At 46.9% G+C, this 27,688-nt stretch overlaps 1 protein-coding gene across 1 annotated transcript in view; it reads left to right on the top strand.

The window, feature by feature from the left end:
- The first annotated feature begins 9,765 nt into the window (after positions 1 to 9,765).
- The window catches only part of SMO (smoothened, frizzled class receptor), a 56,323-nt gene continuing 38,400 nt past the window's right edge, over positions 9,766 to 27,688 (top strand). The window contains exon 1 of the mRNA XM_075345370.1: positions 9,766 to 10,317. Within this exon, the coding sequence (XP_075201485.1) occupies positions 10,065 to 10,317 (253 nt within the window). The 5' untranslated portion in view covers positions 9,766 to 10,064. The remainder of the gene's footprint in view (positions 10,318 to 27,688) is intronic.

Genomic DNA, 27,688 nt, shown 5'->3' with positions numbered 1-27,688 from the left:
ACCAGAATGATGGGAAGAAAAAAGTTTGGAGAAGAAAGGGAACGGCACATGATCCAAGGCACACCACATCCTCTGTAAAACATGGTGGAGGCAACGTGATGGCATGGGCATGCATGGCTTTCAATGGCACTGGGTCACTTGTGTTTATTGATGACATAACAGCAGACAAGGGTAGCCGGATGAATTCTGAAGTGTACCGGGATATACTTTCAGCCCAGATTCAGCCAAATGCCGCAAAGTTGATCGGACGGCGCTTCATAGTACAGATGGATAATGACCCCAAGCATACAGCCAAAGCTACCCAGGAGTTCATGAGTGCAAAAAAGTGGAACATTCTGCAAAGGCCAAGTCAATTACCAGATCTTAACCCAATTGAGAATGCATTTCACTTGCTCAAATCCAGACTTAAGACAGAAAGACCCACAAACAAGCAAGACCTGATGGCTGCGGCTGTAAAGGCCTGGCAAAGCATTAAGAAGGAGGAAACCCAGCGTTTGGTGATGTCCATGGGTTCCAGACTTAAGGCAGTGATTGCCTCCAAAGGATTCGCAACAAAATATTGAAAATAAAAATATTTTGTTTGGGTTTGGTTTATTTGTCCAATTACTTTTGACCTCCTAAAATGTGGAGTGTTTGTAAAGAAATGTGTACAATTCCTACAATTTCTATCAGATATTTTTGTTCAAACCTTCAAATTAAACGTTACAATCTGCACTTGAATTCTGTTGTAGAGGTTTCATTTCAAATCCAATGTGGGGGCATGCAGAGCCCAACTCGCGAAAATTGTGGCACTGTCCAAATATTTCTGGACCTAACTGTACATTGACGCTGGCCAATCAGCTGTTATCTGCAATAAATTTCCCTTGCCGTGACTGCAATATAGTCTTTCTGGGTGGCAATTCAAATGAATGGCTGTGCAATACATGAATAGGCCACGTCTGTCAGAATGCAAGCTTTTTACTATACCTAATGAGGAAGGGGAGACAGAGGGGTCTTAATGAGATAACCCCTTAAATTAAGGCCCTATTATGTCCCCAACCCCATGACATCCCTTTTCCGAGGGCATAACACACTGTTATCTGGTCTTCCAACCATCATCTCAGGCACAGCTCAATTTACATCTTTGCTTTAAAGGGTTATTCCCATCTCCAAGATCCTATTTCAATATATACGGTAGTAGGTATAATAATAATAATAATAATAATAATAATAATAATATTAGCAAATACCAAAAGTTAGAAATGTAGTATAGATCTCCTGGTTAGCTATGTCGCTCACCTCATGTGCAGGGGTTTACTATGACCATTCATATAGTGACTGTTAATAATTTAGTTGCTCGTGATTGTAGTCATGGATACGTAAGCTGCTACAATGCCCTGCACATGAGGTAAGTGACGAAGCTAATCAGGATAACTATGCTATATTTATAAATGGAGGTATTTACTAATATTTTAATTATTACACCTACTACATATTGGAATAGGATCTTGGAGGTGGAAATATCCCTTTAAGCACAACAAAGCTTAAAGAGGTATTCCCATGTCCATGATCCTATCCCAATATGCAGTACATATAATAATAATATTAGCAATTACCTCCAATTAGAAATGTAGTACAGTTTTCCTGATATAGTCATGTCTCTTACCTCAGGTGCAGGGCATTGCAGTTTAGGTGCTACACATGTCTTGACTTTTTTAAATACCTACTTTTTCCACATGTATGCTTTATTTTCCAACCAAAACCTTTGGTGCAAATCCTTTTGTTGTATGCTGAACTACATACTATTTTTTTCTTACCCTTACACAAATGGCCCAGAGAAATAGGTGCCCAGAGAGTTGCCATGCCACAGGGAAAGGTGACTATTTTATCCCCTATATCAGTAATAATGCCCCCTGAACCCCAGTTAAAACAAATAATATCACTCTGATTGACCCTTTTAGAATAAATGCCTCCTTAAGAATTAATGAAACACCCTCAGTACAACTGACAAAATAATATCAACTTTGTACCAGTCCTGCAAAGTTTTTCCTTACCCACGTGACTAAGTCCTCTTCTTCCTCGCGCAGATCGAGCTGGCCTAGACAGTGCAATGCAGTGACGTCATTGGGCCACCTTGCCAGAGAACGCTGATTTCCTGCAGCCTACAGGACGGAAATTGGTGGTGCAGGGAGCCTATGGCTCCCTGGTCTACCACAGGATCTAACTGTATTGGTGTCACATTGATGCTGAAAGTAGTACTTGCCTGGAGATCTAGATGTTCAGCGCTGACAATGCCCCTGCTACTCAATTTTTTTCCTTTTGAAAGTTTTACATATTGAAAATTTTGACCTCAGGAAAAACACCCATTCCGCTCTCACCCGACTATGGCTACTTTCACACTTGCGTTGAATGGCATGCGTTGCATTGCGTTGTGTGACGCATGTGACGGATGCCTTGCAAATGGTGTGATATCAAGGCAACGGATTCCTGGGAAATAATCGTTGCGTTAAGTTTTCTAGCCGCGAGAGAGAGAGACCATCATCACCGCACACGCAGGCACTACCGCACTCATCATCATCACACACATCCCGGCACTACTGCCCCCATCATCATCACACACCCCGACACTACCGCACTCATCATCATCATCACACATCCCGGCACTACCACACCCATCATCATCACACACATCCCGACACTACCGCACCCATCATCATCACACACATCCCGGCACTACCGCACCCATCATCATCACACACCCCGGCACTACCGCACTCATCATCATCACACACATCCAGGCACTACCGCCCCCATCATCATCACACACATCCCGGCACTACCGCACCCATCATCATCACACACCCCGGCACTACCGCACCCATCATCATCACACACCCCGGCACTACCGCACCCATCATCATCATACACCCCGGCACTACCGCACTCATCATCATCACACACATCCTGGCACTACCGCACTCATCATCATCACACACATCCCGGCACTACCGCACTCATCATCATCACACACCCCGGCACTACCGCACTCATCATCATCACACACAACCCGGCATTACCGCCCCCATCATCATCACCGCACACGCAGGCACTACCGCACTCATCATCATCACACACATCCCGGCACTATCGCACTCATCATCATCACACACCTCGGCACTACCGCACTCATCATCATCACACACATCCCGGCACTACCGCACTCATCATCATCACACAAATCCTGGCACTATCGCACTCATCATCGTCACACACAACCCGGCATTACCGCCCCCATCATCATCACCGCACACGCAGGCACTACCGCACTCATCATCATCACACACATCCCGGCACTATCGCACTCATCATCATCACACACCTCGGCACTACCGCACTCATCATCATCACACACATCCCGGCACTACCGCACTCATCATCATCACACAAATCCTGACACTATCGCACTCATCATTGTCACACACATCCCGGCATTACCGCCCCCATCATCATCACCGCACACGCAGGCACTACCGCACTCATCATCATCACACAAATCCCGGCACTATCGCACTCATCGTCATCATCACACACCTCGGCACTACCGCACTCATCATCATCACACACATCCCGGCACTACCGCACTCATCATCATCACACACCCCGGCACTACCGCACTCATCATCATCACACATCCCGGCACTACCGCACTCATCATCATCACACACATCCCGGCACTACCGCCCCCATCATCATCACCGCACACGCAGGCACTACCTTACCCATCATCACCGTACACACACAGGCTCTACCTCAGTGACGTTCCCGCTGACAGCGCGACTCCCTACAGTTGCTGTGTGGAGCTGACAGGAGCGGCAGTGTTCTACTGCCGCTCCTGTCAGCTTCATGTAGTAGAGCTGGATGCGTCGCAGGACCTCGTGTGGATTACGCCGGACCTGGAGGGGTATTTGAGGATTTTAATAAAGTGGTGAAAGAGGGTGTTTTTTGTCTTTTATTCCAAATAAAGTATTTTTTCGGGTGTATGTGTTTATTTACATTCACTTACAGGTTAATCATGGAATGTGTCTCATAGACGCCTGCCATGATGAACCTAGGACTTAGTGGCAGCTATAAGCTGCCATTTAACTCCTTATTACCCCGATTGCCACCGCACCAGGGCAATTCGGGATGAGCCGGGTAGAGTCCCGGGACTGTCGCATCTAATGAATGCGGCAATTCCGGGTGGCTGCTGGCTGATATTGTTAGGCTGGGGGGCTCCCCATAACGTGGGGCTCCCCATCCTGAGAATACCAGCCTTCAGCCGTGTGACTTTACCTTGGCTGGTATCAAAATTAGGGGGGACCGTACGCCACTTTTGTTAATTATTTATTTATTTTACTGCACGATATAGACCCGCCCATCGGCGGCTGTGATTGGTTGCAGTGAGACAGCTGTCACTCAGCGTGGGGGCGGGTCTGACTGCAACCAATCATAGGCGCCGGTGATACGAGATTGAATAATGAGCGGCCGGCATTTTCAAAAGAGGAAAAGCCGCTGGAGCTTTGTGACAACTGTGCAGCGTCGCGCCCGTGATCGGTGAGTATAAGAGAGGGGGTGAGAGGGGGAGAAAGACCAGGAGTGATTTTAAACGATTTTGGACATGCTGAGCATGCTCAGTAGAACGTGACGGAATCTTTCAGCGGATTCCGCCGCGTAGCGCATAGCGGCGGAAACCGCCACCATAGACAATCATTAGACACCTTGGCGGATTCCAACGGAATCTGTCAATGTGCGTTATTTTAATGACCCAAAAAACTCTACATGCTGCGTTCCCTCCGCTCGACGCTGCGTCAAAATAATGATGCAGCGTCGTCCAGCGTATGAAACGCAGACACTTACAAGTACAATACAAGTCTATGCAGAATAGCGCAGTGCGCGGACTGCGCTATTCTCCATAGCGGCGGATTGCGCTGAACGCAAGTGTGAAAGTAGCCTAAATTGCAATGAATTAGCCTATTATTTGAAACCTCACTCAAATGTTATTACCCACTATTGACTTCATGCATGTCTCACTAACACATTTTCCCACTGGCTCACCCTATTTCCTCACTATTATTCATTTTTACATTCCTTTATTTTGATAACATAGTACTAAGGCACCCATACACCCCTCTTGTGGCTCCTTCTAGCTAGCCATCACCCCAATTTAGCCTCCATAAGTCTGAACCTTTATAAGGCAAAGTTCACACCACAGTATTTTCAGTCCAATGCTATCTGTGATAAAACAGAGAGCACACAGTCACCACAGACACATTATTCATGGGGCAGCGCAGATTAACTAATTTTTTCACGGATTGAGCCTGCTCGTGAAAATAAAATCACAGCATGAATTAGCTTCACTGTATGTGTAGGATGAGACCTGCCCATTCAAGTCTATGGGGTGAAAAAAAAAATCTTATTCCATACAGAGTCATCGTGGAAAACTTTTCTCCTTGCGGAGACCTGACAAACCAATCTAAACCAATCTGGCTGCTTATAGCTGCAATGCTTCTCTGGGAAATAGTCAAATTGTGTCTTCAGGGAGGAAAGAGACAAAGGGCGGCTTTGCACGTTGCGACATCGCAAGCCGATGCTGCGATGTCGCACGCGATTGTCCCCGCCCCCGTCGCAGGTACGATATCGTGTGATAGCTGGCGTAGCGAAAATTATCGCTACGCCAGCTTCACACGCACTCACCTGCCCTGCGACCGTCGCTGTGGCCGGCGACCCGCCTCCTTCCTAAGGGGGCGGGTCGTGCGGCGTCATAGCGACGTCACACGGCAGGCGGCCAATAGCGGCGGAGGGGCGGAGATAGGCAGGATGTAAACATCCCGCCCACCTCCTTCCTTCCGCATATCCTACGGAAGCCGCAGTGAGGCCGGTAGGAGATATTCCTCGCTCCTGCGGCTTCACACACAGCGATGTGTGCTGCCGCAGGAGCAAGGAACAACATCGGACCGTCGCGTCAGCGTAATTATGGATTACGCCGACGCTGCACAGATGATACGATTACGACGATTTTGCGCTCGTTAATCGTATCATCTAGGCTTTACACAGTACGATGTCGCATGCGATGCCGGATGTGCGTCATTTTCCATTTGACCCCACCGACATCGCACCTGCGATATCGTAGTGTGCAAAGCCCGCCAAACTCTAGTGACACTTATTGGAAGTAGCAATCCTAAAAGTCAAAAGTGGCCCTTTAACGAGCCTTTTCATATGACTTACGAGCTATGCCAGATCAGAACCTCAATTTGCAGACACAGTGCTTAAGGGTGATTACATCCTCATCAGTGCAAAATATGAGATCTGATCTGGCTGTATGAGAAGCTATAGTGGGGTCTCAGGGGAAAACTTTTCTCCTTGCGGAGACCTGACAAACCAATTTGGCTGCCAGTGAGGATTATTATAGCTGCAATGCTCCTCTGGGAAATATTCAAATTGTCTCTTCAGGGAGGAAGGAGACGAACTCTAGTGCCACCTATTGGAAGTAGCAATCCTAAAAGTCAAAAGTGGCCCTTTAACAAGCCATTTCAAATGACCTAGGGGTACTTTGCACACTACAACATCGCAGCTACGATGTCGGTGGGGTCAAATCGAAAGTGACGCACATCCGGCGTCGCTGTCGATATCGGAGTGTGTAAATCGTTTTTGATACGATTAACGAGCGCAAAAACGTCGAAATCGTATCATCGGTGTAGCGTTGGTCATTTCCATAATTTCGGAAGGACCGATGTTACGATGTTGTTTCTTGTTCCTGCGGCAGCACACATCGCTGTGTGTGAAGCCGCAGGAGCGAGAAACATCTCCTACCTGTGTCCTGCGGCTCACGCCGGCTATGCGGAAGGAAGAAGGTGGGCGCGATGTTTTCGTCCCGCTCATCTCCGCCCCTCCGCTTCTATTGGCTGCCTGCCGTGTGACGTCGCAGAGCAGGTAAGTCCGTGTGAAGCTGCCGTAGCGATAATGTTTGCTACGGCAGCTATAACACAATATTGTATGTGCGACGGGGCAGGGACTATCGTACTCGGCATCGCAAGCATCGGCTTGCGATGTCGTAGTGTGCAAAGTACCCCTTAGGATTTATGCTAGATCAGAACCTCATTAAAGGGCCAATTTTGATTTTTAGGATTGCTACTTCCAATAGGTGGCACTTGAGTTCGTCTCCTTCCTCCCTGAAGAGACAATTTGAATATTTCCCAAAGGAGCATTGCAGGTATAAGACTCCTCATTGGCAGCCAAATTGGTTTGTCAGGTCTCCGCAAGGAGAAACGTTTTCCCCTTGGAACCCACTATAGCTACTCATACAGCCAGATCAGATCTCCTCCCTTGCACTGAAACACTGTGTTTACAAATTGAGGTTCTGATCTGGCATAAATCCTAAGGGGTACTTTGCACGTTGCGACATCGCTAGCATCGGCTAGTGATGTCGAGCGTGATAGCACCCGCCCCCGTCGCACATGCGATATGTGGTGATTGCTGCCGTAGCGAACATTATCGCTACAGCAGCTTCACACGCACATATCTGCTCGGCGACGTCGCTAATCGGTCAGCCAATAGAAGCGGAGGGGCGGAGATGAGCGGGACATAACATCCCGCCCACCTTCTCCCTTCCGCATTGCCGTCGGGACACAGGTAAGGAGATGTTTGTCGCTCCTGCGGGTTTACACACAGCAATGTGTGCTGCCGCAGGAGCAACAAACAACATCGTACCTGCGGTCGACCCGACATTATGAAAATGACCGACGCTACACAGATCACCGATTTTCGACGCTTTTGCGATCGTTTATCGGCGCATCTAGTATTTACACGTTGCGATGTCGGCGCCGGATGTGCGTCACTAACGACAGGACCCCGACGATATTTCGGATGCGATGTCGCAACGTGTAAAGTACCCCTAAGTCATATGATAAGGTTCTTTATAAGGTCATTTTTTACTCTTAAGCGGGCTTTACACGCTACGATGTATCTTACGATATGTTGTTGGGGTCACGTCGTAAGTGCCGCACATCCAGCATCGTTTGATACATCGTAGCGTGTGACAGCTACGAGCGAGTGTGATCGAGCAATAATACTCACCTTATCGTTGCTCGTTGACACGTCGCTCATTTTCTAAAAATCGAACGTCCGGTTGTTCAATGTTCCCGAGGCAGCACACGTCGCTCCATGTGACACCCCAGGAACAATGAACTGTAGCTTACCTGCGGCCATCGGCAATGCGGAAGGAAGGAGGTGGGCGGGATGTTTACGTCCTGCTCATCTCCGCCCCTCGGCTTCGATTGGCCGGTCGCTGTGTGACGTTGCGGTGACGCCGAACGTCCCTCCCCATTCAGGAAGTGGATGTTCATCGCCCACAGCGAGGTCGTTAGGGAGGTAAGTAGGTGTGACGGGGGGTTACGACATTGTGCGACACGGGCATCAAATTGCCCGTGCCGCACAAACGAACGGGGCGGGTGCAATCGCAAATGCGATCGCACGATTAATTGCAACGTGTAAAGCAGGCTTTAGGCTATGTGCCCACGGGAGTCTGTACCCATGGATTTTGCCTCCGAAAACCTGCAGATTTATCTGGATTTTCTAGATAAATCCGCAGGTTTTAGCAAGTACAGATACTCCCCATGTTATTCTATGGGACATGGGGAGTGCTGTATCAATGCTGCGGTATGTGCAGAATATGCTGCGGATGTCCCGTAGCCGCACATAACTGCATGTCTATTATTCCTGCGGAATTCCTGGCCCTCCACTATGGAGATTGTGGCCGTGGCTTCCGCAGGTAAGTCGCACGAATGTCCGCAGGTTTTCCGCAGATATTTCCCTGGAATCCCGCAGCAATGTATAGCTGCGGATACTGGGGAGCTGCTGCGGGAAACCTGCGGACGTACCTGCAGCTATATCTGCAGTTGCGAGCTCCCGTGGACACATAGCCTTAGGATTGCTACTTCCAGTACGTGGCAACAGAGTTTGTCTCCTTGCTCCCTGAAGAGACAATTCGAATACAGAGCCATAGCATGGCATCTGATTTTTTACGGACACGTACTTTTTTTAACGCAGTAAACTATAAATAGTTTTGTACATTTGTTAATAACTACTGCTGTAAAAAAATAGGATTGTGCAGAAATGGTAAAAAACAATTGTCAGAGTTTTCTGAATGGACCTCGGGCAATTTTGTTATACATTTGTGGGCCTAAGAAAGTGCAGTAAGCCTTCTTGGTGCATTTCAGCATATTATTACATACACAATGCTCTAGACCCCTTTGTGAGTGAGAAGCCAATGTGAAGTAGTGTGGGATGCAAATTTAGGAGCCAGAGACTGGAGGAGGAGAAGAAATCCACAGCAATAGCCAGGATCAGATTACATTCTACTTCTTTCCTACAAATCCCTTTCCTGCCCCATGAACTTTGTATATGATGAATAAGATGTAAGAATAATGAATATTCAGAACATTGCGGTGACCCTGCACTGCAAGGTATTTACTAACAAATGTATACAAGAGACAATATTTGTACACAAGAATTCTAGCTTTAAACTAATCTAGATGGATTGTTAATCTGAATGAGTGCAGATATATTTTAGGGTGAGCAACAAAACTGGAACCTTTCAGCTGGATTGTGTACTGGATCCTTTGTGGCATAAAGACACTTTCCTAAAATGTGAGGCAGTGTGAGATGCAGGACTAAGAAGGCAGAGAGTGGAGGAGGAGGAGGCATGGCTGGGATCAGATTACATTCTTTCACTCCTATCCTGCCCTTTCCTGCAAGTTTTCTGGATCAGGGCTGGAGTGGGTTGTAGGATCTAAACAAGCTCCATGTTCCAGTGATTTGTGGGGCATTTTAGCTGGATGGAAGTTGTACTCCTGAAAGTTATGTTTGAGGAACGTCTGGACTAAATGAGAAGAGAAGAAAATGGAGGAGGGCAGGCTTCAGGAGAGGGGGATAGACGTGCACCCATCCTGCTGAAGAGGAGACAAAGCCAGGCTGCCCTGAATGCAACAGCCACACAGTCTGGAGAGTCTTAGAGCTTCCCATCCTCCCCCCTCTTCCCTCTTGTAAAGATGTCCTCCTCCGTGGTGCTGTGGATGTACTACATGATGGGGCTTTGGTTTTTCGGTTCCATTTTTGGATCCAGAGAGGTTCAGTTCAATGAGTCTTTTTACATGGATAGATGCAAGAAGACGACCACTTGTGAATCCCTCAAGTATAATGTGTGCCTTGGATCTACTTTACCCTATACATTGACCTCTACTATCCTGGCAGAAGATTCCTCCTCTCAGGAAGAAGTTCATGATAAACTTCTGCTCTGGTCTGGTAAGTGCCACCAGGTCCATACATGGATCACCTGTACCATACATTGCACTGGTTGACCATGGCCAGATGTTTACTAGGTTATTGGCCATAAGCTGTTCATTACTTTTGGGAAAGGTTGAAGTTTTTCTATACTTCTTTAACATACACTTGTAGGAGTAAATTTACTGGTTTGGTCTTCATGCATATGTGGTCTTCATGCATATGTGGTCTTCATGTATATGTGGTCTTCATGTATATATGGTCATCATGCATATGTGGTCTTCATGTATATGTGGTCTTCATGTATATGTGGTCTTCATGCATATGTGGTCTTCTTGTATATGTGGTCATCATGCATATGTGGTCATCATGCATATGTGGTCTTCATGTATATGTGGTCTTCATGTATATGTGGTCTTCATGTATATGCTCATCCTGATTTATTTTTTGTGGACATGTGAATAGTGATATAGTGTTGGTACACTTAATGGTGCTGATCTTCAGTAGAATAATTCTCCACTTCCGGCGGTGGTGAAGGGGGTACTTTGTTTACGATGTTGATGTGCAGCAGTGCCTTATAACAACCTATCACCGATGCGCGGTGGTCCCCAATGCAATATCTCCAACAATGCCCCCAACTATCACAAGTTTTTAATAGTATTATATTTTTTTACCTCTGATCTCATATGGGCCAAAAGGAGCTTTTGGGTCTCCAAGACTCTAGGGCCCGTGTGCGACTTCAACCCCTGTACCCAATATACATAGTATATATACCTTCTGACAGTGACTTATTTTATGTCACATGGTCAATCTTAGGTTTTATTTTTACTTGCAAAGATGTTTTTGCTATTGGCAGCTGCTCTACTATTTCATTAATTTGGCCCATTTACAGCAGATAATTAAAGGCTTTTTTCTAATATAATGTATTTGATTTTGGGCATTGTGGAGTAAGCCACACATTCACTATTTCCTTAGAATGAATGGTTTATGGAAACTGCTGATCATAAGCACTTGGCAGTCTCCCTAGTATCTCATCATCATGGACGACACATCACAGTGACGTGCTTATGGCCAGGGGACAGAATTTCTAAGGCTCCGTTCACATTTGCATTGTGATTTACATTTACAACTTAAATCAAATTGCTGAATCTTTCAAAAAACATATATCACTACAAGTCAACAGACAACATTATGGCTACATGCGCACTCTGCAGTTTTTGTCGCGTTTTTTGGAGCAGCTTTGTTGTCAAAACTTTCTCACTTTTGACTTCCCATCAAAGTCTATGAGAAGTCAGATTTGCTGTGCGCACATTGCAGTTTATTTGTCAGCAGTTTTTTTGACAAAATTTTGTGACAAAAAAGAAACAGCATGTGTTCATTCTTGCGTTTTTGTCGACTTTTGTCACCCATTGAAATCAATGAGGGGATGAAAAACGCATGGCAAAACGCTTGGATACAAATTTTGCATACATTTTACCTGCGGTTTTGTCAACAAAAACGCAGCTCTCTCGCTTCATACTCACCGATCACCGGCGCGACGTGGCTGTCACACTGCTTCTGCGGCCTCTCATTCTTCTTCCCTACCTGCTAATTAGGCTCATACATATTCACTGCACCCAATCATTAGTCTCATACATATTCACTGCTTCCACAACTGTGATTGGTTGCAGTCAGACGCGCCCCCATGCTGAGTGAAAGGTCTGATTGCAAACAATCACAACCGCCGGTGGGCGGGTCTATATCGTACAGTAAAATAAATAAATAAATTTAAAAAAACGATGTGCAGTTTCCCCCCAATTTTGATACCCAGCCAAGAAAAAGCCTCACAGCTGAGGGCTGGTATTCTCAGGCAGGGTAGAGCCATGTTATTGGGAGCCCCCCAATCTAAAAATATCAGCCAGCAGCTGCTCGGAATTGCAGCATCCAGGACGGGACTTTACCTGGCTCTTCCCAATTACCCTGGTGCAGGGGTAATAAGGCGTTAATGGCAGCCCAAAGCTACCACTAAAGCCCCCGTCACATTTAACGACTTACCAGCGATCCCGAAAACGATGCGACCTGATAAGGATCGCTGGTAAGCCACTGGGAGGTCGCTGGTGAGATGTCACATAGTCAGATCTTACCAACAATGCAGTAACTATGAGCGACCTGTATAACGATGAGCGACCTGTATAGGAGGTCATTGTTAGGTGTCAAACACAGCGATGTGTCCTGCCCAGCAGGGCATCACCTTTGAAGAAAATAGTCCGGACCCTTCAGCAACGACTAGCGATGTCACAGCAGGGGCCTGATCACTGGTAGGTGTCACACTTAACAAGATCGCTTCTGCGGCACAGAAACGGTGACGCAACAACGATCCCGTTAACAATCTCGTTAAGTGTGTGACGGGGCCTTTAGTCCTAGATTAGTCATGGCAGGCGTCTATGAGACACACCCCTTTACTAATCTGTAAGTAAAAGTAAATAAAGACAAACTCCCAAAAAATCCTTTATTTTAAATAAAAGACAATAAAGCCACCCTCTTTCATCACTTTATTACGTCAGACCTGTAGAGGTGTTTGAGGGTTAATAAAGTGGTGAAAGAGGAAGGCTTTCTGTATTTTATTCCAAATAAAGTATTTTTAGGGTGTTTGTGTTTATTTACGTTGACTTACAGATTAGTGATGGGGCGTGGTCTCATAGATGACTGCCATCACTAATCTAGGTCTTAATAGCAGCCCATTGCGGCCACTAACTCCTTATTACCCCGATTGCCACTGCACCAGGGCAATTGGGAAGAGCTGGGTCCAGCACCAGAATTGGCACATCTTATGGATGGGCCACATCTGGGGCGGCTGTGGGCTGCTATTGTTAGGCTGGAAAGTGCCAAATAAAGATGGCCCTCCCCACCCTAATAATATCAGCCCCTTGTCTGCTGTACCTTGGCTGGTTTTAGAAAAATGGACGGACCCGACATCATTTTAAAAAATAAATAAAATAATTTAAAAAAAAAAGTGTGGGATCCCCTATTTTTCATAACAAGCCAAGGTACAGCAGACAGCTGAGGGTTGCAGCCTGCAGTTGCTGCTGTTCCTGTGCTGGATATGAAAAATGGGGGGGACCCCATGTCATTTTTTTACCAAAAAATAATAAAAAAAAACAGCTGGCCAAGCTAGCTATCCCTCTATTGAGCTATTCTGTTATTTCTTTCTATCTATTCTATCTGTTCTTTATTATTATCTATTCTATATGTTCTTTCTATATATCTATCTATCCTATCTATTTTTTTCTCTCTATCTATCAATTATAATTAGAACAAAAACGCATCAAAAACCCACCTACATTACAAGCGTTTTATTTTTTACATTTCCAGGCTCTCTGTGTTGCTGTTTGTGTGCAGAAAAAACTGCAGTGTGCGCATATAGCCTAAAGGGCGCTTTACACGCTGCGTCATCGCTAGCGGTATCACTTGCGATCGCACCCGCCCCGTCGTTTGTGAGTCACGGGCAAATCACTGCCCGTGGCGAAAAATATCGCTAGTACCCGTCACACATACTTACCTGCCTAACAACGTCGCTGTGGCCGGTGAACAACCTCTTTTCTAAGGGGGCGGTTCGTGCGGCGTCACAGCGACGTCACACAGCAGGCAACCAATAGAAGCGGAGGGGCGGAGAGCAGCCGCATGAAGGTCACTCCCACCTCGTTGCCGGAGGACGCAGGTACGCTGCTGTTGTTCGGCGTTCCCGGGGTGTCGCACATAGTGATGTGTGCTGCCTCAGGAACGATGAACAACCTGCGTCCCAGAAGATAAACGACATTTTGAAAAAGAACGACGTGTCAACGATCAATGATGTGGTGAGTATTTTGGATCGTTAGCGGTCGCTCGTACGTGTCACACGCAACGACGTCGCTAACAAGGCCGGATGTGCGTCACGAATTCTGTGACCCCCAGCGACATCTCGTTAGTGATGTTGTTGCGTGTAACGGGGCCTTAAGTCTAGATCATTGGCATACACAGACAGAGCAGGGCCCCTGTGAAAAGACAATATAGGGGCCCTTTGCAGCTAAATATCTCACCATAATTCCACCTTCTTTGGAGGTATTAATGCCCCCCATACACCTTGGGCTCCTGTGCACCACACAGGTTGCACCAATGATATGTCCGCCACTACTCTTCATACACAGCTTTGTTGGAGATGTTTTTAGGGCCCTTTATTGCAGGTGTCATCAAAAAAGACAGAAACCTGGATCCATGAAGAACTGTCGAACCCATTGTGGGACTCATTTATTACAGCTTTTCAATCCATTCTTCTGCCATGATTGAACATAAAAGAAAGTTAAAACACAAATGTGAACAAAAAATGTCAAGTTGCGCTATGGTTTCCATAATAAATCATGCTAATTACACTCCTCAACATTGAAGTTACAACACCAAGATGGAAAAGTCATGGTGGAAATGAAAATTACAGGGTCGAGAGACATGTTAATGATATTTAAATTCTGAAAAAAAATGGAAACATTTTCAAAACAAGTCGATTTATTCAGTATGAATTATGGTAGCATGTTTAGGCCATGCAGGCACATCACAGTAGCATGAGCACCATGTGGCCTGACGTTGTTGTGTTGAAGAACGGCTCCTGGAACACTGGAAAAATGGCAGTACCACTGGTTCCATGATTTAATCAATGCAACCTTATATACCACCCTACACCATAATCTCAGGAGTAGGCATCTCCGTGTCATTGCATATGTGGTCTCCTAACCACACTCTGGTGCCCAAGACAAAAGCGAGACTCATTGGTGAAGAGTGTAGACCTCTTAACCAGCTTCTCTTGACATTTTGCTCTGCACTATGATAGCTTTGGGGAACGTGAGGACAATGTACACCTGTAGCTGGACGTCTTGTAGCCCAAAAGTCATGCAAGTGCCTCCTGATGTTTGTGAAGACACTGATGCCTTAGGCGTGGTATGTGACATCCAATTACAATTGCAGTACAGAATAGATCACTCGTGGAACCAGTGGTATGGCCTTTTGCCCAAAATGCCCCAGAAGCTGTTTTTCAACACGACAATACAAGGATACATGTTGCTCATGCTACTGTGAGCAGTCTGTGTGGCCTAATCATGCTACCATGTCCTGCATCATCTCCTCTAGATTTATCTCTAGAGTTGAGCGAGTACCTAACTATTCGTACTCGCTATACTCATAACGAATACTGTCTAATACTTGCGTATTCATTCAGAATAGCGTGTGCAATGCAAGTCAGTGGGGAAAAACTCACAAAGTAACGAGTAACCCGAATGCCGTACTATTCGTGCGAGTAGCGAATAGTGTGGAATTCGGGTTACTCGTTACTTTGCGAGTATTCCCCATTGGCTTGAATTGCACACGCTATTCTGAACAAATACACGAGTATTAGACAGTACTCGTTATGAGTATAGCGAGTACGAATAGTTAGATACTCGCTCAACACTATTTCTCTCCAATCGAGCACATCTGGGTCCTAATTGATTGGCAATTTCAAAGGTAGCCACCAGCAGCGGATCTTGATGATTTGAGCGCCCACGTGCATTCAGCGTGGCAGAACATTTCTCAGACAACCATTAACTTTATTGATAGCAGCCACACATACTTAATACTGACTAAAGTAACATGTTTTGACAATTTTGTTTCCATTTTTTCATCATTTGCATATAATTAACATGTCTATCCATCATGTGGGTTTCATAACTCCATGACCTTTCCTTCTCTGTTGTGCAATTTAAATATTAAGGAGTGTATTTGTGACACCCTGGACTAGCCAGGTAGTCACAACATAATATCACACACACCCCCTCCCCTGGATAGTTTACATCAGTCAAACAAAATCCTTGTTGCTTCCCTCCAGGGTCTGATGTCCACACCAGGTTGGGCGGAGCCAGGCGGTTGGCCCCACCCACCGAGGAGTTTACAAGCCTGGAGGCGGTAAAAGAGACAGATTCGTTTGAGAGTTGAAAGTGAGAGGTCAGAAACTGTTAGTGTCTGGGTAGGAGCCCAGGCACTGTCAGCAAGGTCGGCAGACGGTGGTGGCCGTCTGCAGGAGGTGGTGCAAGTCAGCAAAACCGTAGGACTGGGGACGGGCGGTGGCCCGCCGGTACCGAGCTGGGGAGCAGATTTGCATCAAGCACAAAGGCAGGGCCATCGGGCCCCGACTAGGCTAGGAGCCGCCGACAACGGTCAAATCTGAGAGTGACCGGAACCCCAGGGGTTTCCTAACACCCAAGACCCGACAGAAGGCAACAGTCTACACCGTGAGGATACACAGCCACCACCATAGGCTAGAGATCCAAGGGCCAGCGCCTGCGGGCAAAATGGGCTCCTCTGGTACATACACGGCGGGGAGCGGACTACCGTTGGGAAACCATCGGAGTCAACACATTCTACACAGGTGCAGGGAAAGACAGTCGCCATCAACCTGTCCGGGGGAGCAAAGACACTGCAGCCGGCTGCGGGACCCGTTCATCCAGCCATTTGATTTTCCAGAGACTCTGTGAATCTGTGCCTGAGTGAGTACCACAGTGCCATCCGGCACCGCGCCGCGCTGCCCCTGCAACCCTGCACCCCAGCCATCCTGCCTCCCCGTACCGCCACCGGGCCCCGGGACCACCAACTCCTACCCACGGAGGGGACAACATCCTAGCTGCTCCCTACCATCGCTCCCGGGATCCCCGTCACCAGCAGCAGTGGTGCCCTTTATCACCACGACACATGGGTGGCGTCACGAACTATCTCCCAAAACAAACCACCCCCTTTTCACTCGTGGGCGAGGAGCACTGCTCGAGTCCCCGGGTCCGGCCCACCGCTCGAGCCACCGGGCAGCAGCCGTGGATCCGAGCGTAGCGAACGCGGCCCCTCCGCCCGCGACATATTTATTATACTTATTTTGCTATATTTTAAAATCCTTACTTTACTATGTCCATACATTTAGACTGGTGTTGGTTACATTCTATTGTTCCCTGTTATCAGCCTGGCAGAGAAGAGACTGACCACTAGGGTATATACTACCAAAACACAAACAATATGCTATCACTAACAGATGAGGGTTGGATTTTTTGTCATCCAGTTACTGGACATGTGTATATGCCACCCCCGTGTCAGCAGCCGGGCTGCTTGGATCCGGGTCCGCGGTGGCTCGAGGGGTCTCCGGACGCGAGGGTCGTGCGGCCACTCGAATTAAAAGGGGGGGATATGTACAGGGGGTTAGGAGTTCGTGACGCCACCCACGGTGCGTGGTAAGATGGAGTACCACCGCTGTTGTTGGGAGCGCCCGATGGCGGTGGTATGGCAGCAAGGTGTTTGACCCCTCCGTGGGTAGGGGAGTTTTGCCCCGGTGATGGTAGCGAAGGGGTGCCATTGGGAGAGGAAAGGGTTTCTGCGTACTCACTCAGTCCAAGAATACTGACACCGACAGCTTGTAAACCAGAATTCTGTGCACCGCTGCAGTAAGGAGGGAGCACGCTTGGCTCCGTGCACTTGGTGTTGCTTGTTAGCCTGTGACCTCTTCCGTGGCACCTTCTTCACTTTTTGGACTTTGTAGTGTGGAACTAATCGGGTCCCAGTCACCCGTATGGCTAACGGAGTGAGCTTGCTTTCAGGGGTCACGCTTGGGATTTTCTGGGCTATTTACTGGGAAAGTCCTATCCCATCGTTGCACTGGTACCCCGATTTTGGAGCGGGTGAGGGATGAATCTTGAAGACTTCACCCCCGTCGGGTAAATTACCAGGTCGCTTGAGGGTACTTCCCGGCTTAGGGTCCATGTACCCCGTCGTGCCCTGGCCCCTGCCCGGAGATGGCTCAAGGCCGCCGGCTGCCCTCCTTGGCAGATCCGTGCCCCTTGACACGATCCCCTGCGACCGGGGTTCCAGCTCCTACCAGGTCCAGACCAACGTCTGCCACCTAGTACTCTACAGGGAGCCCAGCTCCTGACCTCCTCTCTCCTCTCCTCACACTTCACTTCCCTGTTCTCAACTGACACTTCTCACTTCCCTTTTCCAACCCCCCAAGTGGGTGCCCTATTCCCTTCAGGCCCCCCAATGGTGTGTCTGGTGGGTGTGGTGCAAAGTGTTCCTAGGGTTTTGACTGGCTCTGATCTTAGCAACACCAAAGGACAGGGATCCGTAACCAAGGAGGATGCGGATACTGTGCAGAAGGGCAGATTGCACAATACCCTGTGACAGCCTGATAGGCCAGGGCGTCACACGTACATGGGGCGATAATCGGAACAACTGTTTGTAGCTGATTATCACCTCCTTGTGTAAACGCACCTGGAGAATAAATACAAATTCAGACAGCTGTTGGAATAAGTTCAGATGAGCGTATTAAAAATTGTCCATTTTGAATCTAGCAAAAATGGACAGTTTTCATCCATATACCATCTGTCTGTCATCCATATGTACATTTTGTACAGCGGCACTTGATAAAATTTACATAACCAAATACAACTTCCTGTGATGATAATGATTGAAAAGCTTCAGTAAAAAAAAAGATACAATATGGCTGATCCTTGTGGGATTTTTTTTTTGTGCACCCATATAGTGTGATATATATGCCCCCTGCCTATCCTGTGATGTATATGCCATAGCTTCTCCTGTGATACGTATGGCCCCACCGTCTTCAATGTGATGTATATGCTCCATCCTCTCCTGTGATATATATGCCCCTAGCATCTCCAATGTGATGTATATATCACAGGAGGAGTTGGGGCATACACATAACAGGAGACACTGGGGCATATACATCGCATGAGGGGCTGGGGACATATACATCACAGGGAGGGGCTGGGGTATATACATGACAAGAGGGGCTGAGGAACAGACATCACTAGGTCACTGGGAGGCATAAGCATTGCTGTGGGGCACAGACATAACTAGGGCGGCACAGACATCACTAGGTGGACACAGACATCACTAGGTGGACACAGACATCACTAGGTGGACACAGACATCCCTAGGGGTGGACACAGACATCCCTAGGGGTGCACAGTCATCACTAGGAGGCACAGACATCACTAAATGGGCACACACACATCACTAGAGGGGCACAGACAGTACTGGGCAGCCACAGGCATCACAAGGGGGGTATAGACATCACTAGGGGGGCACAGACATCACTAAGTGGGGGCACAGACATCACTAAGTGGGGGCACAGACATCACTAAGTGGGGGTACAGACATCACTAAGTGAGGTCACAGACATCACTAAGTAGGGTCACAGACATCACTGAGGGGGGGCACAGACATCACTGAGGGGGGGCACAGACTTCACTGAGGGGGGGCACAGACTTCACTGAGGGGGGGCACAGACATCACTGAGGGGGGGCACAGACATCACTGAGGGAAGGCACAGACATCACTGAGGGAAGGCACAGACATCACTGAGGGAAGGCACAGACATCACTGAGGGAAGGCACAGACATCACTGAGGGAAGGCACAGACATCACTGAGGGAAGGCACAGACATCACTGAGGGAAGGCACAGACATCACTGAGGGAGAGCACAGACATCACTGAGGGAGGGCACAGACATCACTGAGGGGGGGCACAGACATCACTGGGAGGACAACACTTGCAGAGCACAGACATCAATAGGGGGTACACAGCACTGGGGGTGGTACACAGCATTGGGGGAACACAACACTGGGGGTAATACACAACACTGGGGAGGCTGCACACAGCACTAAGAGCTGTTCACAGCTTGGAGATGAGGTGGAGAGCGTGGCACACAGTACCGGAGAGTGGGCGGCACACAGCTCCAGTGAGCGGGCGGCACACAGCTCCAGTGAGCGGGCGGCACACAGCTCCAGTGAGCGGGCGGCACACAGCTCCAGTGAGCGGGCGGCACACAGCTCCACTGAGTGGGCGGCACACAGCTCCACAAAGTAAGTCCGGAACACGCTAGCACTTGCCGGCGAGAGAGGCCATTGGTACCCACAAGCAGCGTATGTGGGGATTTAAAGGGCCGGTAAGACCGCGGCGGCGGTGGTTGGAGCACTACCACCCCAGGGAATCTGCCCGGGGGCCGCACAAAAGGCCGGAGGTTCCCCACCCCTGCTCTAGCCTGTCCATTACAGCCAGTCTGAGTCTGTGGATCCAGGCAGGTGTTACACCGATTTCCTGGAGTGTGTTCTTCACTTATGTGGATGTTATAATAATCCACCACTGTTGTCTTTCCATGGACAACAATTGTCTTTTTTAGTTCCCAAGCTCACCATAGCGCTCTTTTTTTTTTTTTGTTTGTTTTTTTGTTTTATCATTCTAATGATGGTTTGTTTCACTTCCATTAAGAGCTCCTTTTGACTGTATTTTGTGAGTTCATAGTAAAAGCTTCCAAATGCAAAAGTCACACCTGGAATCAGCTCCAGACCTTTTACCTGCTTAATGTATGATTGATTAATGAGAGAATATCCCATGCAGCCAATGAAAGAACTTTTGTGATTATTTATCCAATTACTTATGGTCTTTGTAAAAAAGAGGCCGCTACATATTAAAGAGCTGTAATTCTTTAACCTTTAGGCTATGTTCACACTAGAAAAAGGATTTTTCTCAGTAAATTTCTTAAGAAATTTCTCGAGAGTGAAGGATTAGCGCACCTGCGTTAATTAACGCACCAATAACGCACCGAAAAACGCATGCGTTTTTACCGCGTTTTGGTGCTTTTTTGATGCGTTTTGGGTGCGTTTTTTTGCAGGTTGGTCCCTGCGTTTTTTAATGCTTTAACAGCAATAAATAATATAGCTAATAGATAGATAATCGATAGATAGAAAGATGGATAGATAATGGATAGATGGATAGATAATGGATAGACAGATAATAGATAGATAGAGAGAAAGATGGATAGATGAATAGATAGATCTAATAGATGAGAAAGACCTATATAATGTCCTACCTCCCTGCATATTCTAATATGGCACCCTTTAGTGACTTTCATGTGGCACTAAAGGGTGCTTAGCCTTGTATTTAGCCAAAAAATAAATAATTAAAAAATAACGACGTGGGGTTCCCCCTATCTTTGTAGCCAGCTAGGGTAAAGCAGACAGCTGCAGCCTGCAGACCACAGCTGGCAGCTTCACCTTAGCTAGTAATCCAAAACTGAGGGCACCCCACGTTATTTTAATTTGAATAAATAATTTAAAACAAAAACGTGGAGTCCCACCCAAATTGGATCACCAGCCAAGGTAAAGCGGACAGCTGTGGTCTGGTATTCTCAGACTAGGGAGGTCCACCGTTATTGGACACTCCCCAGCCTAAAAATAGCAGGCCACAGCCGCCCCAGAAGTGGCGCATCCATTAGACGTGCCAATCCTGGCGCTTTGTCCCAACTCATCCCGTTGCCCTGGTGCAGTGGCAAACGGGGTAATATATGGTGTTGGTGCCAGATGTGTAATGTCACCTGGCATCAAGCCCTGGGGTTAGTGATATCACGCATCTATCAGATACCTGACATCACCAACCAAGTCAGTAACAAATAAAAAATAGACAACAAAAAAAGTTTTATTTAAAAAAACACTCCCCAAAACATTCCCTCTTTCACCATTTTATTGAAAAGAACAATCAAATCCGGGTCCGGCGTAATCCAATAAGGGGGTCCCACGACATCCATACAATAGTCACTGTCCCAGTCAATGAAGAACAGAATGTTCCCCATTGGCTGGGAGAGTAGTGCAGTGACCTGAGCTAACATCAATAGGTCAGCCCAGGTCACTGCAGGGGATGACGAGCGCTGCTGTCACGAGGTTAGATGAGATCATTACTTGCTGTGACAATCTCCTGTACTCCTGACGTCAGCGCTGTCAGTGACTTCCATTGCCCGCCGTGTTCTCAGCAATATGCGGGAGCCAGTGACGTCACTGCTAGTGCCAGTCTTGGGCAGCCCGCGAGACGTGACGTGAGAACGCGGCGGGCAATGGAAGGCAGTGACAGCGCTGACGTCAGGAGAGCAGGAGATCGTCACAGCAGGTAATGATCTCATCCAACCTCCTGACAGCAGCGCTCGTCATCCCCGCGGCTGCCCGCACTGCAGTGTGAGAAGCTGCTGATACTGCAGTGCGGGCAGCCGCGGGGCTGGCAGGGAGCGGGACACAGACTACACGGGTACCCGATGGAGGTCACACGGAAGTGCTTCCGTGCGGCATCCAGGGATTGTGATCTGTGTGTTTATGCTTCCACTTCCTGTCATAATGACATCACTTCCCTGCAAAACGCAGGCAGTGAACATTATGTCCCGAAAAACACGAAATAACGTGGGAATAACGCAGGAATAACGCACATAACTTGCTACCTGCGTTATTCCCTGCGCTATTTCATGATTACATTACAGTCGATGGAGTGAATAACGCAGTTAGCTGCAGAAAAGAAGTGACATGCTCATTCTTTTTCTTAAGAAAATCTACTGAAAGAATTTTCTTAAAAAAAAACGCAGTGTGCGCACAGCTAATTTTTTTTGCCATAGGTTTTGCTGGGGAATGTCTGCAGAAAGGTTACAAGAATTTCTCAAGAAATTTCTGCAGCAAAAACGCAAAAAAAAAAAAAAAATCGCAGGTAAAACCACAGTGTATGAATATAGCCTAACTCCAATTAGGATTTTAATAACCTCAAATTAAAACTGGAAGTCTGCACTTTAAGCCCATATTAATTATATAAATGTATCTTGAATGTTTTGGTAAAAAGCTAAAATTCCAAAACTTGTGTCACTGTCCAAATATTTCTAAACCTAACTGTATAATGCGCCCAATGCAGCGCCAGACATATTGCCTGTACAGCTGGTTTGGCTGCACATGGGCTGCTGAGTGTAAAGCGGGGTTTACACGCTGCGACATCGCTAGCATCGGCTAGCGATGTCTGTCAAGCGCAATAGCACCCGCCCCCGTCGTACATGCGATAGTGTGATCGCTGGCGTAGCGACCATTATCGCTACGGCAGCGTCACACGCACATACCTGCTGTGCGACGTCGCTCTGGCCGGCGAACCGCCTCCTTTCTAAGGGGCGGTTCGTGCGGCGTCAGAGCGACGTCACACGGCAGGCGTCCAATAGAAGTGGAGGGGCGGAGATGAGCGGGACATAACAGCCCACCCACCTCCTTCCTTCCGCATTGCCGGTGGAGGCAGGTAAGGAGATGTTCGGCGCTCCTGCAGTGTCACACACAGTGATGTGTGGTGCCGCAGGAACGAGCAACAACATCGCTAATAAGCAATAAACGATTTTTTGTTTCAGGATGACTTCTCCGCGGCAAACGATTTTGACCACTTTTGCGATCGTTAAAGGTCGCTCAAAAGTGTCACACGCTGTGATCTCGTTAATGATGCCAGATGTGCGTCACAAACACCGTGACCCCGACGATAATTCATTAACGATATCGTAGCGTGTAAACCCTGCTTAAGGCTAGTTTAACACTTGCGTTGAACGGCTTCCGTTGCATTGCGTTGTGGGACAGATGCAATGGATGTGTTGCATTTAGTGGCACAACGGATGCAACGGATTGTACAAAACATCGTAATTTTTTCTTTTTTTTTTTCTTTTTTCTTCTTTACAGTTTTACCGGCGGCAGACTACTGTGAACGATCAGCTGATCGCTCACAGCAGCCGGTCGCCGGGTGATCAGCTGATCGCTCACAGCAGCCAGTCGCCAGGTGATCCGCTGATCGCTCACAGCAGCCGGTCGCCGGGTGATCAGCTGATCGCTCACAGCAGTCGGTCGCCGGGTGATCAGCTGATCGCTCACAGCAGCCGGCCGCCGGGTGATCAGCTGATCGCTCACAGCAGCCTGCCGCCGGGTGATCAGCTGATCGTTCGGCCGCCGAGAATGTGGGCGGGGGGCGGGGTGGGTGGAGCCGAGTGGGGCCATGGCGCTGAGGACGTCAGTGCCGCTGAGATGCATGGCTGGGGACAGGTGAGTTTGTGTGTGTGTGTGCATGTGTGTACATGCGGACTGTGGGACGGGGCGGAGCCGAGCGGGGAAGTGTCGGGTTCCCTGCACACGTAGCCAGGGTAAATATCGGGTAACTAAGCAAAGCACCTTGCTTGGTTACCCGATATTTACCTTGGTTACCAGCGTACACCGCTTAACGCTGGCTCCTTGCACACGTAGCCAGGGTAAATATCGGGTAACTAGGCAAAGCGCATTGCTTAGTAACCTGATGTGTACCCTGGTTACGTGTGCAGGGAGCCAGAGAGAGCATGCGCAGCGAAATCCTACGGATTGCGCTGCTCAAAAAAGTTACATGCTGCATTCCTTCCTCCCGGCGGAAGCAACGCAGGTCCATCATTCGCAATCCATCATCCATACAAGTCTATGGGAAGCAGCGGAATCCGTAAACGGATTCCGCTGTTTTCCAAAACGGCGGATTGCAACTGAAGGAAAACAACGCAAGTGTGAAACTAGCCTAAGTGGTTCCAAGGCAGGAAGCTGATTTATGTTTGCTGACACTGCTGCTTCCTGCCAGGTTGGTGACTTATATATTTTATTATGAGTAGATGACATTCCCAGAATCTGACCATACTCAGAAAATGCTTTCATATATTCAATTAATTTTTAACTTCTTTATGTATATGGTTTCTGCCAGAATTCAAACTCTGGACATATGATTTGAAAGACAGAAACACTAACCATAAGGCCGGGGCCACATGGGGCACTAGTGCGATCCTCGCATGACACTCGGCTTACGCTGGAAATACAGCAGAGCCGAGTGTCATGCGAGTATCCCTGTGACTGAGGTCCGACTGTGCGAGCGGACCTCAGCTGTGGGGGGCGGGCCAGCGCTGTGGAGGGGAGGGAGGGACCGGTGTACTGCGAGTGCAGTGCGATTTTTCTCTCGCCCCATACACTTGAATGGGTGCGAGAGAAAGAATCTCGAATTACAGTCACAGCATGCTGCGATTGTTTTCTCGGTCCGATTAGGGCTGAGAAAATAATTGCTCATTTGTGCTGACACACAAGCTAATATTGGTCCGAGTGGAATGCGATATTTTATCGCACTCCACTTGCACCGTTTTTCTCGCTGTGTGGCTTAGGCCCAAGCCACAGGCTTCCCTGTCATGTATGAAAGAATTTCCTCTACCTAAAAACTGAATAGTATTCTTCTTTACAGGCACTGTGTGCTGGTAGACACAGATATAGCTTTGTAGAAAATGAAACTATAGGTAAAAAACAAACAAAAAAACTGAAAATTAAGAGTCGGTAGAAGGAAAAAAAATGTAGTGGTGCAAAAACAAGTACAATATATACATGTTTTTAATAAACCTTTTTGAATAATAATCACAAACAATAACACTGACATGTTTGGTGTCCCTATTATAGTACCAACTCATACAATACATTGAACATCTTGTTCATGGTGGTTGCTAAATGGCATAAATAAGAATAGTGTATATGTTTTCTAATATGCATTTATCGCATAATAAAGGTTAATATAAATGTAAGGCTTAATCTTTCAAAAATCAAAGACCTCACATACCGATTTTCATATAAAAATAAGAAAGGTTATAGTTGTTATGGTTAGGAGTATCAAAATGTGAAAACATAAATATTCTTATATCTGTCTGAACATGTGGATCACCAAAATTCCCATTAGTAAAAAGGATTAAATTACAAATGATGTGGCATTCAGCCGCCTCTCTCCTAGGGTGTGTTCTTCCTTGATGTTTGTTTTGGTGTTGTTTAGTAGAAAATATAATTCTACAACTTTTACATCTGTGTGGATATATATGTATGTGGAATATTCATATATTGTGGGGGAACCCAGACACAATTCTACAGGAATCCTTTAAGGTCAGTGTCCGTAATTGTCATCATGTGCATATATCTTATGAGAACCTTAGTAAAATTGGCCTTATCAGTGCTTCGCTGGTGAGGTCTACCTCTAAGTATAAGAAAATAGATGTACAGTATCGGTCACATGCTATTGGGCACACATTTGTCCTTTTGTCTTATGTCTTGCAGTTTTAGATAAGGAATCTTTTTTTTCTTTTGGTTGAATAAAAAAATATTGATTACTGCATGATACCACAAAAAATACATTGTCAGGAAAAGTCCAACTTTGAATCATAAACCAGCATTGGAGAAAAGAGAGAAACTGGAGATCCCAGCAATCAGATGTGCTATGACTGATTTCATTGCTATGGCATTACACAGATGGCTGTGTAAATAGAGGGTGCAGATGCCAAACTAAACATCATTTTTGAAAAACCCTATTCAAACATTTGTTTTCTTCATTATGGGACAGTATGTGTAATACGACATATATTACCAAAGTATCTTAAAGTATTGATTCTTAATTTGGTAAGGTGATACTATGGAGACCTCTTGCTCTTTCCTTGGCTTTTTTCTCTAGCAAAGTGTCACTTTCTCACATCGTGACCCACATATTGCTGCCATCTCTTGTAACAAGCCATGCTTAACACTCAATATGACCACAAAATTTCTTTTTCATTTTTATGCCTTATAAAAGGGATTTATATATATATGCCAGGATGTGGACATATTTACCAGGATGGGGACATATTTACCAGGAAAGGGCCCAAGATAAGGACATATACACCAATATGGGGCATAAATATATCAGAATGTGAGACACATATACCAGGATGGGAGACATATATACCAGGATGTGGGACATATATACCAGGATGACTCCCATGAGGAGAGACATATACCAGAATGAGGACATCTATATGTCCCCATCCTTGGGCCATCCTGGTGTATATTAGGATGGTGACATATATACTATGATGGGGACATATTTATCAGGATGGGGGAGATATTTACAAAGAAGGGTCCCAGAATGGGGGACAATACTACATAATAAAGGGGAAGGGGGGCAGGTTGTATGCCGTTTATGGGATTTAAAACGTTAGGAGGGCTCATACTTCTGACCAATATGTGAAGGGGGGGGCAGATCCAAGGCAAACTGGCATGAGAAAATAGTCGCTGATTGGCACTTTTCCATAGTATTACACTGGGCTAGCCGATAAAACATCAGATAGCACTCGTCCGAGTTATACACTGGCTATATACCAGTAAGCTCACATTTAGCAAAATATTCTTGAATCTCTCCTACGCATCTCTTAAGCGTCTAACTATTCATTAATGTTATCTTACTCCTGTACACATACTGAAAATTATGCTGACTTCTGGCACATGATCTGTTCTTGCTCTACTAAACCTTTTTAAGACAGTCCACACCCATTACCGAGCATGTCGAAAAACATGTCTAAAACACATTAAACGTGTTGCAACGCATGTGCCACTAATTAAATGTGGCACAAATCAGGTTAGAATTTTGAGGCATTTAGGGCCCATCATGCATATCAATCTTAGGCCCACTTCACACGTGGATTTAAAAAAGCGCATGTGTAGCACTTTCCATTTTGACCATCCGT

This window comes from Anomaloglossus baeobatrachus, chromosome 4 (assembly GCF_048569485.1).
Source record: "Anomaloglossus baeobatrachus isolate aAnoBae1 chromosome 4, aAnoBae1.hap1, whole genome shotgun sequence".
Lineage (NCBI taxonomy): Eukaryota > Metazoa > Chordata > Amphibia > Anura > Aromobatidae > Anomaloglossus > Anomaloglossus baeobatrachus.
This window is presented reverse-complemented; position numbering and strand designations above follow the sequence as displayed.